Source organism: Phaseolus vulgaris, chromosome 3 (assembly GCF_051622355.1).
Source record: "Phaseolus vulgaris cultivar YP4 chromosome 3, ASM5162235v1, whole genome shotgun sequence".
Lineage (NCBI taxonomy): Eukaryota > Viridiplantae > Streptophyta > Magnoliopsida > Fabales > Fabaceae > Phaseolus > Phaseolus vulgaris.
The window spans coordinates 3062757-3077000 of NC_143500.1; the positions used below are offsets into that span (position 1 = coordinate 3062757).

At 35.1% G+C, this 14244-nt stretch overlaps 1 protein-coding gene across 6 annotated transcripts; it reads left to right on the forward strand.

Annotated features, from left to right (window-relative positions):
* The first annotated feature begins 9538 nt into the window (after positions 1-9538).
* Positions 9539-14244, forward strand: LOC137806079 (uncharacterized protein At4g15970). 6 transcript variants are annotated; one of them, XR_011080301.2, is made up of 5 exons: positions 9541-9962; positions 11303-11668; positions 11933-12414; positions 12534-12739; positions 12879-14244. XR_011080301.2 is itself a non-coding variant. In XM_068606013.2 (4 exons), exons 1-4 carry the CDS (start codon positions 9714-9716, stop codon positions 12583-12585), a joined length of 1149 nt encoding a protein of 382 aa, XP_068462114.1. In that variant the 5' UTR covers positions 9539-9713; the 3' UTR covers positions 12586-12836. The 6 variants fall into 6 exon arrangements, 2 of the variants coding, with proteins under 2 accessions (XP_068462114.1, XP_090156754.1); XR_016519671.1 differs by having other exon boundaries at positions 9579-9962; positions 11799-12414; positions 12879-13015; XM_068606013.2 differs by lacking the exon at positions 12879-14244 and having other exon boundaries at positions 9539-9962; positions 12534-12836.

Sequence of the window (14244 nt, forward strand, 5' to 3'; positions counted from 1 at the left end):
CATCACCTCCTCCTCAATTATTCAGTGACACACAGATTTCTCATATACTCTCTCTTTCCCTGTGCACTATATGTTTTCAATTGATATGTTCTAACATTTTAAATATCAAAACTTAATAGAACAGAGAGATTCTGAAAAAAAAAAACACAGAGGAAGAGGAGAATTTGAGAAGGAATACAAATATTCAGAAGCAACAAGAAAATCAACCCACCTCCATTGGTAACTCTCTTTGCATTCTAGGCAAAATAAAGAGAGACCCTTTTAGGATTTATTGGGTGCGTTTAGAGAAACATGTGACAACTTGCCTTAACTTGCATTAAAAATAATAATAAAAGTATTGGATTTGATTCGTTTTCCTTTTGCCCCCATTTTTTACTATTTAACACCAATGTGAACTTTTCTTTTACTCATTTTTAGAGTTAGATTGGGTTCAAAACTGACACACCTTGTTATAATTTTGGGATTTTCTTAATGCACCCCTACATTTTTCTTCCTGCACCCCACATTTTATAAAATACCAAAATTGCCCTTTAACAGTTTTATGTGATTCATAATAGGGATTCTGTATAAAAAAGTGTTTCTAGAATAGGTGTTACGTAAGTAAAAAGTGTTTTTGGAATAGAAAATCTGAAAGACAAAAATCATTCCAAAATATCTTTTCTGTAATAATATTTTTGGATTTTCAGATTGATAAATCCTATTTTGAAAAAAATGTTATGGAAATATTTTGGAAAGAAAAATCTAGAAATATTTTTAAAAGGGATAAAACAGTTTTCTTTCAAAATAATGAGGGATGAAGAAACAAACAACCTATAATTTTTTATTACTTTTTCTTTCTTTGACATTGTCACTAAATACAAATATGGGCCTAACACTTTTTAGCCTTCCTAAAATTTATAACAATTGTAAATTAGACAAATTCTTTCTTCACCTTTTGTATCTTCTTCCACTTTTATATTAATTATAAAAAGTAGATTTTAACTTTTTTATACACTGTATTTGATATACATATTTTGTTGTATAATTTTACTTTTATTGTTTTGGTAACTACTTTTATAGATAATGCTTTTCTATTTCTATACTAATATAATTTGGATTTTAGTGTAGACATTTTGTTATACAACTTTACTCTTACTATTTGTAACTTTTTTTTTAATGTTATGATAGTTATTTTCTATTATTTCATAGAAATATAGACACATAAGCGCACTCTAGTGCTTCTATTAACAACCATTCCAATCAATTGAGAAAAAAAAAAACATTGTGAATTAGAGTAACTTACCAAACCAAAGAATTCAGAAAAAAAACTAAACACATGAAAGTTTTATCTATAAAAATCAACTTCTCCTCCTACTGAATGCACCTCTCATGCACCTGACACCTCTCATGCACCTAGCATGATTCACATCTACTTAAACTCCACTCATCCACTCACTTACTCACCCACTCACAATAGAAAAAATGAATTCCGATATTAACAAGTTGAAAGAGGAGAGGAGAATCGTAGTTGAGGAGATCAAGCTGGGAAAGCAGAGGGTTCAACAAGCACTGCATGAGTACAATCTTGCAGTGGAGAATGGCTCTCGCAATGTGTCTCTTGCAAAGCAGAATTACTCTCGCGATGAGGTGATTTCCACTCTACTTTCACTTGTTTTTTTCATCTGATTATTAATATATGATGGACTTTTTTTTGGCAGAGTAACTCTCAAAACTGTGAAGCATCAGTAAGGAATACAAACGAAGAAAACGCAAGGCTAATGAATATATACAACGAACATCTGGTAAGGCAAGAGATGGAGAAAAAAGCTAGTCAAGAACGTGTGGACATGCTTATAGAAAGGAAGGAAAATCTTGAGCAACAAATCAAACATCTTGAGGACAATAGGAGGTCTTAGTTCATGTTTTCTATTTTATAAAGCCGGAGAGATAGGAGCCTCAGATTATGTTTTCTGTTTGCACTTTATTTCTAGATGTGAGATTTGTCAAATGAGAATGAGATGTGAAAGAATATTTTCTGTTTTATTCCATCTGTCTTTCATCTATAGCAATGATACATATATATAACCATAGCATTAGAACCGTACAGAACCGTACAGATTCTTTTTCTAACATAACATCTGTAATTAAGACTAATTATAGACCCATTAATAGTGATTATATTTCTATAATTAAGTCTAATTAAGTCTAATAATGATTTTGTCCGGTAATATCCCTCAAGTTGGAGCATGTAAGTCTTGAATGCCCAACTTGACCAAGATGGCTCCAAACTTTTTAGCACCGAGAGCTTTGGTGAAAAGGTCAGCTAGTTGTGTATGTGTGGGCACATAGGATGGAAGAAGGCGCTTGTGAATGATTTCATCTCGAACAAGGTGGCAGTCAACTTCAATGTGTTTGGTGCGTTCGTGGAAGACCGGGTTTTTAGCAATGTGAAGTGCTGCTATACTAATATAATTTGGATTTTAGTGTAGACATTTTGTTATACAACTTTACTCTTACTATTTGGTAACTTTTTTTTTAATGTTATGATAGTTATTTTCTATTATTTCATAGAAATATAGACACATAAGCGCACTCTAGTGCTTCTATTAACAACCATTCCAATCAATTGAGAAAAAAAAAAACATTGTGAATTAGAGTAACTTACCAAACCAAAGAATTCAGAAAAAAAACTAAACACATGAAAGTTTTATCTATAAAAATCAACTTCTCCTCCTACTGAATGCACCTCTCATGCACCTGACACCTCTCATGCACCTAGCATGATTCACATCTACTTAAACTCCACTCATCCACTCACTTACTCACCCACTCACAATAGAAAAAATGAATTCCGATATTAACAAGTTGAAAGAGGAGAGGAGAATCGTAGTTGAGGAGATCAAGCTGGGAAAGCAGAGGGTTCAACAAGCACTGCATGAGTACAATCTTGCAGTGGAGAATGGCTCTCGCAATGTGTCTCTTGCAAAGCAGAATTACTCTCGCGATGAGGTGATTTCCACTCTACTTTCACTTGTTTTTTTCATCTGATTATTAATATATGATGGACTTTTTTTTGGCAGAGTAACTCTCAAAACTGTGAAGCATCAGTAAGGAATACAAACGAAGAAAACGCAAGGCTAATGAATATATACAACGAACATCTGGTAAGGCAAGAGATGGAGAAAAAAGCTAGTCAAGAACGTGTGGACATGCTTATAGAAAGGAAGGAAAATCTTGAGCAACAAATCAAACATCTTGAGGACAATAGGAGGTCTTAGTTCATGTTTTCTATTTTATAAAGCCGGAGAGATAGGAGCCTCAGATTATGTTTTCTGTTTGCTTTATGTTTTCTGTCTGCACTTTATTTCTAGATGTGAGATTTGTCAAATGAGAATGAGATGTGAAAGAATATTTTCTGTTTTATTCCATCTGTCTTTCATCTATAGCAATGATACATATATATAACCATAGCATTAGAACCGTACAGAACCGTACAGATTCTTTTTCTAACATAACATCTGTAATTAAGACTAATTATAGACCCATTAATAGTGATTATATTTCTATAATTAAGTCTAATTAAGTCTAATAATGATTTTGTCCGGTAATATCCCTCAAGTTGGAGCATGTAAGTCTTGAATGCCCAACTTGACCAAGATGGCTCCAAACTTTTTAGCACCGAGAGCTTTGGTGAAAAGGTCAGCTAGTTGTGTATGTGTGGGCACATAGGATGGAAGAAGGCGCTTGTGAATGATTTCATCTCGAACAAGGTGGCAGTCAACTTCAATGTGTTTGGTGCGTTCGTGGAAGACCGGGTTTTTAGCAATGTGAAGTGCTGCTTGACTATCACAATAAAGACGAATTGGGTCAGGATGAGGAACATGTAGAGAAGCGAGAAGGTCTTTAATCCACTTTAATTCTCGGGTGGTCTTAGCCATTGATCGATATTCAGCCTCAGCAGAGGAGGCAGAAACCGTTTGTTGTTTCTGGGTTTTCCAAGAGATTGGGGAAGTGCCGAGTTGAATAAACCATCCGGTGAGAGATTTCCGTGTCAGTGGACAACTTGCCCAATCAGAATCACACCACCCAAAGAGTTGTAAGTTGTTCTCTCGGGGTAGGAGTATTCCTTGTCCAGGATGCCCCTTTAAATATCGAACAACACGAAAAGCAGCTTGCCAATGCTCGGAGCGTGGATTTTGCATAAATTGAGATAAAGCTTGGACACTGTAGGCAAGGTCAGGTCGAGTGAAACACAGATAAATTAACCTCCCAACAAGTCTACGATAAGTAGCCGGGTCAGAAAGAAAAGAACCAGTAGCGGAGCTCAATTTGTGATTTTCTTCACATGGTGTAGTGACGGGCTTCGAACCCAACAATCCGACTTCAGTAATGATATCTAAGGCATATTTCCTCTGACAAAGGAAGATTCCGTTGGGGAGCGAGCAACTTCAACCCCCAGGAAGTACTTGAGGCGGCCTAAATCTTTCATATGAAAGCATTGATTTAAGTAGCCTTTAAAACATTGGATGGCAGTACCATTATTCCCTGCAATCACAAGATCATCAACGTAGACTAGCACAACCAACTGTATGTCATTATTATTGAGAGTAAACAGGGAATGATCCTTCGGGGATTGTTGGAAGCCGTAACGAGTGAGAGAAGAAGATAGTTTAGCAAACCAACACCTGGGGGCCTGTCGGAGGCCATATAGAGACTTTTGAAGCTTGCACACTGCCCCTGGTTGAGATTCTTGGAAGCCAGGAGGGAGTTTCATATAAACCTCATCATCAAGATCACCATGGAGAAACGCATTGTGAACGTCCATCTGATGAAGCTCCCAATCTTTTGCGGCTGCTACTGCTAGAGTTGTGCGAATGGTTACCGTCTTTACGACAGGAGAAAACGTCTCGTTGTAATCCAAACCCTCCACTTGATGATTGCCAAGAATTACCAATCGAGCCTTGAATCTTTCAATTGTTCCATCCGAGTTGTATTTGATTTTGTAGATCCATTTACACCCAAGTGCCTTCTTTCCAGGAGGGAGAGCGGTGAGTTTCCAGGTGTCATTGAGTTCGAGAGCATGAATCTCCTGTGCCATAGCATCACGCCACGGGGGTTCTCGGACCGCTTGAGAAAAGAACAAGGGTTCCTGCTCGGTGTGTAAAGAGGCAAGAAAACTTTGATGATGTTTAGAAAAGGAATCACAATTCACAAAATCATGTATAGGATACGAAACACCTGAGGATTCTGTTGAAGGAGGTGACGGAACAGAGGGGCTTGACGGTATCGTGGTGGCTGCGACAAAATCGCGTAACCGTACGGAAGGCAGCTTCACGCGATGCCCTCGCCCAAGGGGAACCGCGGCCGTCAGCGGTGGTGAAGAAACCGACGGCGCCGTCTCCGTCGGACGCGGCGGTGGATCCGCGGGTAGCGTCGAGGCTTCTATACACGGATCGGAGTCGTTGATAGTGTGGTCGAAGTCATCTGTGAGGGTAGCATCCTCCTTGGCTGGGATGGGAGATGCAATGGGTTGGTTGACGATACATTCATCTAGGTTTGAGGAGGCAACTTCATGAAGAAAATGTGGGTCCGTTCCAGTTTCTAAAGAGGTGGCAATAATTGGGTTTTGCAATGGTGGTGCAGTGTCCATCTTTTTGGCTTCAAAATATGGAAATTTATTTTCGAAAAAATGTACATCACGAGAGACAAAGAAAGTTTCTGTTTTCAAATCAAATAATTTCCATCCTTTTTGGCCATATGGATACCCGACAAACACACATTTTCGGCTACGACTATCAAATTTATCCCGCTGTCTATTTTGATTATGAGCATAACATAATGAACCAAATACTCGTAAGTGCGCGTAACTGGGTACACATCCATGGATCACTTCATAAGGGGTTTTTCCTTTTAGAATGGAGGATGGTGTGAGATTGATTAAGTAGCCTGCAGTCAAAACGCATTCCCCCCAAAATTTAATGGGAAGATTGCCTTGAAACCGTAATGACCGAGCAACATTCAGAATATGCCGATGCTTGCGTTCGACGCGTCCATTTTGTTGCGGGGTCCCGACACAGGAAGTTTGGTGAAGGATACCTTGTTGAATGAAATATTGTTTTAGACACATGAATTCGGTTCCATTGTCAGAGCGAACCATTTTAACACATTTGTTGTATTGCCTCTCAACGAGTGTGAAATTTTTTTTCAAAGTCACTGATACCTCTGTTTTTTCTTTTAACAAATAGATCCAAACTGCCCGTGAACAATCATCCACAATTGTCAAAAAATATGAAGCACCACAGGATGAAGGAGTTTTATAAGGACCCCATAAGTCACAATGAATTAAATCAAAAATATTCAAAGCTTGATGCGCACTTAAGAAAAACTTATCTATCGTTTGTTTCGATTTTTCACAAACTTCACAAACTTTATTCAACTCATCACGAGTACATTTCCCACTTATATCAGGAAGCATTTGCACAATCTTAAATGACGGATGTCCTAATCTTTGGTGCCAAAGTGCTAGTTGATTTTCCATCTTGACATGACATGCTTGAGTCTTTCGTACCCCACGATACCAATAAAGCCCATCTTTCCGTTCACCTGCTCCAATCAGCGTCCTCGAAGTGCGGTCCTGTATAATACACAATTTATCAGTGAATGTTACAACACAATTTTCTTCATCCGTCAATTGAGGTACTGAAAGTAAATTGCATTTTAATTTGGGAACATAAAGGACATTTTTCAATTCAAGTCCTTCTTCAAGAGTCACTGTTCCCTGTTCGCAAGCTAGAACACGTTCACCATCGGGTAACCCTACGGGGCACCCTTGTATAGTTTCCTTTTCACTCAAATTTTCCAGTGACCCGGTCATATGGTTTGATGCCCCACTGTCAATAATCCACAAATCCCAAATGCTCTTACCAGTCATTTTCTCTTATTCATTTGATTTTTGTTTGCTGATCATATCAACCAGTACCTTACATTGTTCATTGCTCAGACCTGCCATCTCAAGTTTCTTGTCGTCATTGTTGGCTTGACTGTTGCTTCCACTAGCGTGTGCCACATTTGCACGTGTCGGGTTACCTTTATTTCGCATCCCTTGGCGTCCCCTGCCGTTCCATTTGCCTTCACTTTTTGGTATGTCACCCCACCATTCGGGATATCCGATCAATTGGAAGCATCCCTTCATGTCGTGACCATTTTTACCGCAATGACTGCACGTCATTAATTTTTCTACCATATCTCCACGCCCTTTTTCTTTGTAGTTGGCCTGCATCGCGAGACCCACGACCAACCCCCTTTCTTCCGTTGATTTGGCCATCATTCTCACTCTTTCTTCTTGTACCAACATAGCATATACGCGGTTCAGAGACGGCAATGGGTCTGAGGCCAGAATGTTTGATCTTACTGTCCCGTAGCTTGCGTCATCCAACCCCATAAGGAGTTGATGAACCTTCTCTTCCTCCCTTTGTTTTTCCAACTGAGCACCAATCCCACACTTGCATCCACCACACGTACAAGATGAAATTTTGTCACTGTTAGCAAGCTCATCCCAAAGGACCTTCAATTTTCCAAAGTAAGTTGCCACCACCATTCCCTCCTGCTTGCATCTTGACAAGTCTGACCTTAGTTGTTGAATTCTATGTCCATTCACGACCGAGAATCTTTCTTTAATGTCTTCCCACAAGTTATGTGCAGTCTCAGCATATGCTATTGTGGATCGTAAGCTTGGTTCAATGGTGTTTAGAATCCAAGAGACAATCATGGACTGCACGGTCCACCAATCTTCAAGGTCGGGTGCCTCATCCTCTGGTTGGATATGTGTTCCATCAATGAAGCCCCATTTTCTCCGGGCACGAAGCGAGATCTTTACTGCTCTTGTCCATTCGTCGTAATTTTCTCCGCGCAATTGGACTTGCGTGATTATGTTTCCGGGATTGTCACTCGCGTTGAGATCATATGGCGACCTCCTCCTTCGTGCTCTGCTTTGTTGGCATTATTCTTTTCTGGTGCATCTGCCATGGTTGTGCACCGTTGCCTTTGCTTTGTGTTTGTCGGGTATCAGAGTTTTGTGCTCTGATACCATGAAAGAATATTTTCTGCTTTATTCAATCTATCTTTCATCTATAGCAATGATACATATATATATATATATATATATATATATAACCATAGCATTAGAACCGTACGGATTCTTTTTCTAACATAACATTTGTAATTAAGACTAATTATAGACCCATTAATAGTGATTATATTCCTATAATTAAGTCTAATTATAGACTCATTAATAGTGATTATATTCCTGTAATTAAGTCTAATAATGATTTTGTCCGGTAACAATCTGATATTAATTAATTTATGTTTGTTAACTATTTGGTGACTGAAAAAATATTTATAATATGAAGTTGAAGATTCCATAGGAAAATCCTATGGCCTCAACAAATATTTATACTTTTTATTTTAATATTTATAAAAATAAAAATAACTTTGAAGGAAGATAATATTTCATGTTATGCATAAGCAGATAGATTTATTAATTTATCCTCACTTGATTTTAGTGGGAGTAAGTAACAAGTTATAACTACAATTATCTTAAGATAATTATCTAAATTTAGTGGAGGATTTAAAGGTAATCAATCATACATGTAGTTACAAGATGCTTAAGCATACCTAACAATCGCATATTCAAAGTTTCAAATTGTTGAATGCAACAAGTACATCCGTTTTCACTCTACCTGTTTCCACTGATGGCTTCACTCATAACCAGTTCACCAGTTTGGTAGTGAACTAGATAAAAAGTCAAAGAAATAAGGACAACAACATTTGAGTAAAATAAAAATTTATTCTAAATCAAGTTCTAGTCAATTATAATTCATCTTTATTCAATTATCCTCTAACTAAAAGAATATATTTGTGAACAAAAAATAAGAAAAATAATTTAGAAATTAAAACAAGATGATAAAGAAAAGGAAGCTAGAAACCATGAGAAAAAAAAAGTGAGAGAAAGAGAAAAGGAAAAAATAAGAGAGAAATAGCCTATTTTTAGAATTTAATGACCTTTTCTTAAACTTTTTATATTTTTAAGAATTTAAGCATCAACAATTTTTATAGAGTGACTATTTATTCTAGTTTTATAAATATTCTTCAATTTAAATAAATTAAAAAAATTTAACATTGTCAAATAAAGATTGTTCAAATAAACTATTCAAATATGAAAATATTTATCAATCGAAGTATTTGTGATTATATTTTCTGGAGTATTATATTTGGAAAGAAAGTATAGTTTGTATTTAACAAATTTAGAAAGAAAGTTAAAAGGTTTGTTTCAAATAAACATTTAAAATAAATAGAAAATAGAAAATATAGTAAAACTAAATAGTTATTACAAACCATAACTTCTATTTGTATAAAACTTAATTTTTCTGATATTTTCATAACTATCTAACTTAATAAATAATTAAGAGTCAAAGTAGGTAAAGTATGAAAATTAGAAAGTGAATAAAATTCCATAAGACTCACTCTTTATTTATAATAAATATTTGTAGAGTTACGTTACATGCATGTTCATTGAATTCAGCACCAGTTCTCATCTCTCACACTAATCACAAACACTAAACCTCACTGCTCACACAACTCAAATCAGATTAATATTTTAAATAAGTTTCGTTTTAAGTAAATTCGGTTTGCTCAGACGACGTCGTTCACCGAAATGACCTCTCTACCGCCACCCAATGCCTCGTGTCACGCTCCCTTCCTACCGGCGACGACTTCCGGCGACGTCTTACCGCCACGCAGGTAACTTCACCGTCCTCATGTTGCCGGAATCCGCCCTCGTTCTCCGCCGGAGCATCGGTGCGGCGCTCTTCTTCCTCCTCGTCTCTTTCTCGTGCCTACTCCTCTTTGGAAATGCCGATTACTCTCGCTTCGCCTCTTCCAATCCCTTGGTTCACGTATCCACTGTTTTTCCGTCCAACGATTCGGTGAGTACCGTTTCGCCACTCTCTCTCGTTGTAATTTCTGTTAGCGTTGATAATTCCGAATTTAGCGTGATTTGGAAAGTGTTTGTGTGTTAGCTATGATCAAGGTTTTGAACTGCGGTGGCGGTTTCATCGCGCTTTTATGCGGACAAAAGAAACATTTGCTTTGGTGACAGAAATTGTTGTTAAAATCTTCGACATGATATTCCTAACTGTGGAAGGTATACTGATTACGATAGTTCTGAGTAAGATTTGAAAGAACGTAAACGGTTGCCATGATTTCGCAATCGCATTTGTCTGTAATTTCCTGTGTTAATGATCTCGACCAAACTGTGAGATCACAACTTAAACCTTGGTTCTGAGCGGAAAATTGTGTTGTTGAATTGTCTGTTTGATTATGTGTATGCCGAGTGTGATGAGAAGTTGAATTAGATTAACGGACTCTGTTAATTGGAACAATACTTTGTATATAGTGAATGAAATTCAGTTCTCGAAAAATGCTGTGTCGATCCTTCTGTGTGTTTGGTTTATTATTCACTTGAGAAAGATTGAAGTGATGACGGAAGAGTAATGGAAGAGGTTGAAATCTTGTTGAATTTCATTTATTATTGTTATGTTTTCTAGGAGTAGTTGAAGGTGGAGGATGGAAACAAAATTTGGAACACTGTCTAATGTGCATAATTAGGTGAACGAAAATACCAGCTCCTGTTAGAATTTGTTATCCTCTTCTTTTTGGACCAGAGGAAATCCTAAATTTTGCCTTCCAAAGCTAAATGTGTTACCACATTGTTCCCCTACAAATTTTGATCGTCAAATTAATTATTCAATGATTTGTTGTCTTTATTTTAGTTCGTCCAAGATTTTGTTACTTCCTTTGTTGGCACATTATTCAAAGATTTAGTAACTGGTTAAATCTCTCAGGGACAATTTTGGCAACAAAATTAAACACAGACTGCTGCTTAGAAAAATATTAAAATCTTCATTGGAATTAAGGAAAACTGGATATTTTTAACTACTTTTAGATACATTAATTTCAAATGGTGAATTCCAATAATGGTTCTAGAAGCATACATGCATTGTTTGTTTAACTATTCTCCTTAATACTTTTACATCCTAGTTGCATCTACACCACTCTAGTAGTTCTGTCAAGTACGATCCAATTGATGCCTTTTCATTTCTTAAATTATGACTGAATATTACTATTTTGGCTGGATCTTTAAAAATATGATAGGCATAGCCTAAATTGGAAGAATTTAATATAATTGTGGTCTTGTTTGTGTAATTTATTAATGGAAGGGGCATTCACATTCTTTTTTTTTCTTTCTGAAATGATTCTTTTGCAGGTAAGCAATGAGTATTCACTTGAAAATATTCTGAATGAGGCTTCTATGAAAGACAAAACTGTTATCTTGACCACATTAAATGAAGCCTGGGCAGCACCAAATTCAATCATTGATCTATTCCTTGAGAGTTTTAGAATTGGAGATCGTACTCGCAGGCTTTTGAATCATTTAGTAATTGTTGCATTAGACCCGAAAGCTTTTATACGTTGTCAGGCAATACACCCATTTTGCTATTTGCTTGCTAGTGAAGCTGTTGATTTTCGTGAGGAGGCATTCTTCATGACTCCTCATTATTTGAAGATGATGTGGAGACGAATTGATTTCCTGCGCTCCGTTCTAGAGTTGGGGTACAATTTTGTGTTCACAGTAAGTATCTAATCACTAACTTTCTCATGTTTACTTGGACTAACTTGTGTAATCCTTGAGACCATGGAAATACTTTCACGAATTCTGATGTTAGCAAATCATTTAAATTGCCTTATTTTATATCCAGCAGGTTAGGATAATCTGTATCAGCAAACCGTATCATTCCAGCTATGCATTTTTTTTCTTATTTTGCTTTTATTGATTTCCTTTCAGAGGAGATTTAAATATAACATATCTAAATTTGATACTTATGTCCTCAACCAGGATGCTGATATCATGTGGTTTAGAGACCCGTTTCCTCGGTTTCACAGGGATGCAGATTTCCAGATAGCATGTGATCATTTCACAGGCAGCTTTGATGATGTAGAGAACAGACCCAATGGAGGGTTCAACTTTGTAAAGTCCAATAATAGGTCAATTGAGTTTTACAAGTTCTGGTATTCTTCACAAGAAACCTACCCTGGCTACCATGATCAGGATGTCCTCAATTTTATCAAGGTTGACCCTTTCATTACTGATTTAGGACTGAAGATGAAATTCTTGGATACAGCTAATTTTGGTGGGCTTTGTGAACCAAGTAAAGATTTAAATAAAGTTTGCACGATGCATGCAAATTGTTGCTATGGTATGGATAGTAAACTTCATGATCTTAGAATCATGCTTCAAGATTGGAAATATTATTTGACCTTAGCTCCAAGTTTGAAGAGGTTATCAATTATTTCCTGGAGGGTACCTCAGAAATGCAGGTTGACCACACACTCATGCTTTCTCATTCAATATTTTGATTCTGTTCTTTATTAAACGTTTTTTTTTCTTTTTTATCCATTTTAGTTGCCATTATTATCTTCTGCTTCTTTCTTTTCAGCCTTGACTCTCTGAATACCGGTTCACCAGAAAAGAGTGCTCAGGAGAATTGAAATTCTCAATCTTAGACATTGAGGTGGAAGTTCAGCTGAAATGCTGCTGGACAAAAGGTTTTGTTTTCATTTTAGTTAGGTCTGCTACTGTAATCAGCCAGAATGGTGCTCTGGCATATACAAATTTGGAGAGAAATTAATTTTGCTTAACCAAGTAAGTACTGAAAAGAATTATCTTGACACTCAATCAAAAGATCAATGTAAAAGATATAGCATTCTGCTCTATTTATTGAATTTTGTTACTCAATTTTGTGCAACACTGTATCGTATTTATTCTTGGTTTCTTTTTGCAGTGCTCAACTCTACTACATCTTGTTTTTCCTCAAGCAACACAGAACACAGTAAATTTCAAATCCAAGTTTCTTTGCTTTGTGTTTGAATCTTCAAAAACACATTTTCAATATCTTCCACAATTTCAATTCAGAAAGCGATTTACAAAACATTTTGAAAATAACTTTCTTAACACATTCTTGTATTTTCTTTCTAGAACATATTCAAAACATTTTTTCTATGAATACAAAATTTAATTCTGGAAAAATATATTCAATGACCTTTTGGAAAATTAATTTTGAAATACATTTTAGGCACTCTTTGGAAATTTACCTTTAGAAAATAATTCACAGATTAAAAGTTTTTTACGTTTGAATCAATGATATATTTCACTTACGATAAGATTCTTGATTTTTTGTGTGTAATTATATACAGGTCATATTAAGAGTTAATTTTAAGAGTTTAATGACAAAACATTATTTATACCTATATTATTAGAAACCGTACTTATATTATTATAAATATTAATACTATCTAATATTTTTTGTTGAATTAGGTTGAGTATCAAATTCAAAATATTATTAACTTATAATATTATTGAGATTATTATTTTGATAGTTGAAATATTTTTATTTTTTTTAGTGAGATTAAAAATTCAATCGGATCAGAATTATTAAACCTGGATAATTAGTTCTTTTTGGAACTCTTATATATTAGTTTTAATAATAAAAAAAACATAGATAACGTATAATGATTATGCATTGTATTAAAGTGTTTTTCATTAAATTATATATCTTTATCCAAAACATGTGCAATATAAATAATACATGATTTCATGTTTTAAATATATGATTAAAGAGTTGATTCTTAATATATATTATTACATATAAAAAAATATTCCACGAGGTTATATTATAAAGACTATTCTCTTGTAAACTTTTTTATTATAAAAATGTAAAAATATAATTTTCAACTTAAAGATACAATTATGGGTTGAAGTATTACGAGAAGGAGGGTGGTAAAGACGAAAACATGCATTAAAATCTGTATATTATAGAAAAAAAAAAGTTATTGTATTATTTTTTTCAGATTAAAAATTCAAACAAAGTATATATACTAATAGAAAAGATTAGATAAGATATAATGAAATCTAAATAATTAATTTTTTTATTATATATATTAAAGGTGTCATTTTAATTATATTTTTACTCTACAATTATTTTCTACCTTCATCTACTAATAAACACAATAACATAATTAGTTCACCAAACACTCTTTAATATTGTGTCTATCTTATTTATGTGATTTCACATATGTTTATGTTGATGATAATGTTAAAGGAATATTCATAATTAAAAACTAAGAAAAAAAATCATTCATATTATGTGT

What these genes read in the sequence shown, in the direction of transcription:
- LOC137806079 (XM_068606013.2), top strand. Translation starts at nt 9,714, where the DNA reads ATGCCTCGTGTCACGCTCCCTTCCTACCGGCGACGACTTCCGGCGACG. An exon ending in TTTTTCCGTCCAACGATTCG is followed by an intron (nt 9,963 to 11,302) that starts GTGAGTACCGTT and finishes ATTCTTTTGCAG; the next exon opens with GTAAGCAATGAGTATTCACT. An exon ending in GGTACAATTTTGTGTTCACA is followed by an intron (nt 11,669 to 11,932) that starts GTAAGTATCTAA and finishes GTCCTCAACCAG; the next exon opens with GATGCTGATATCATGTGGTT.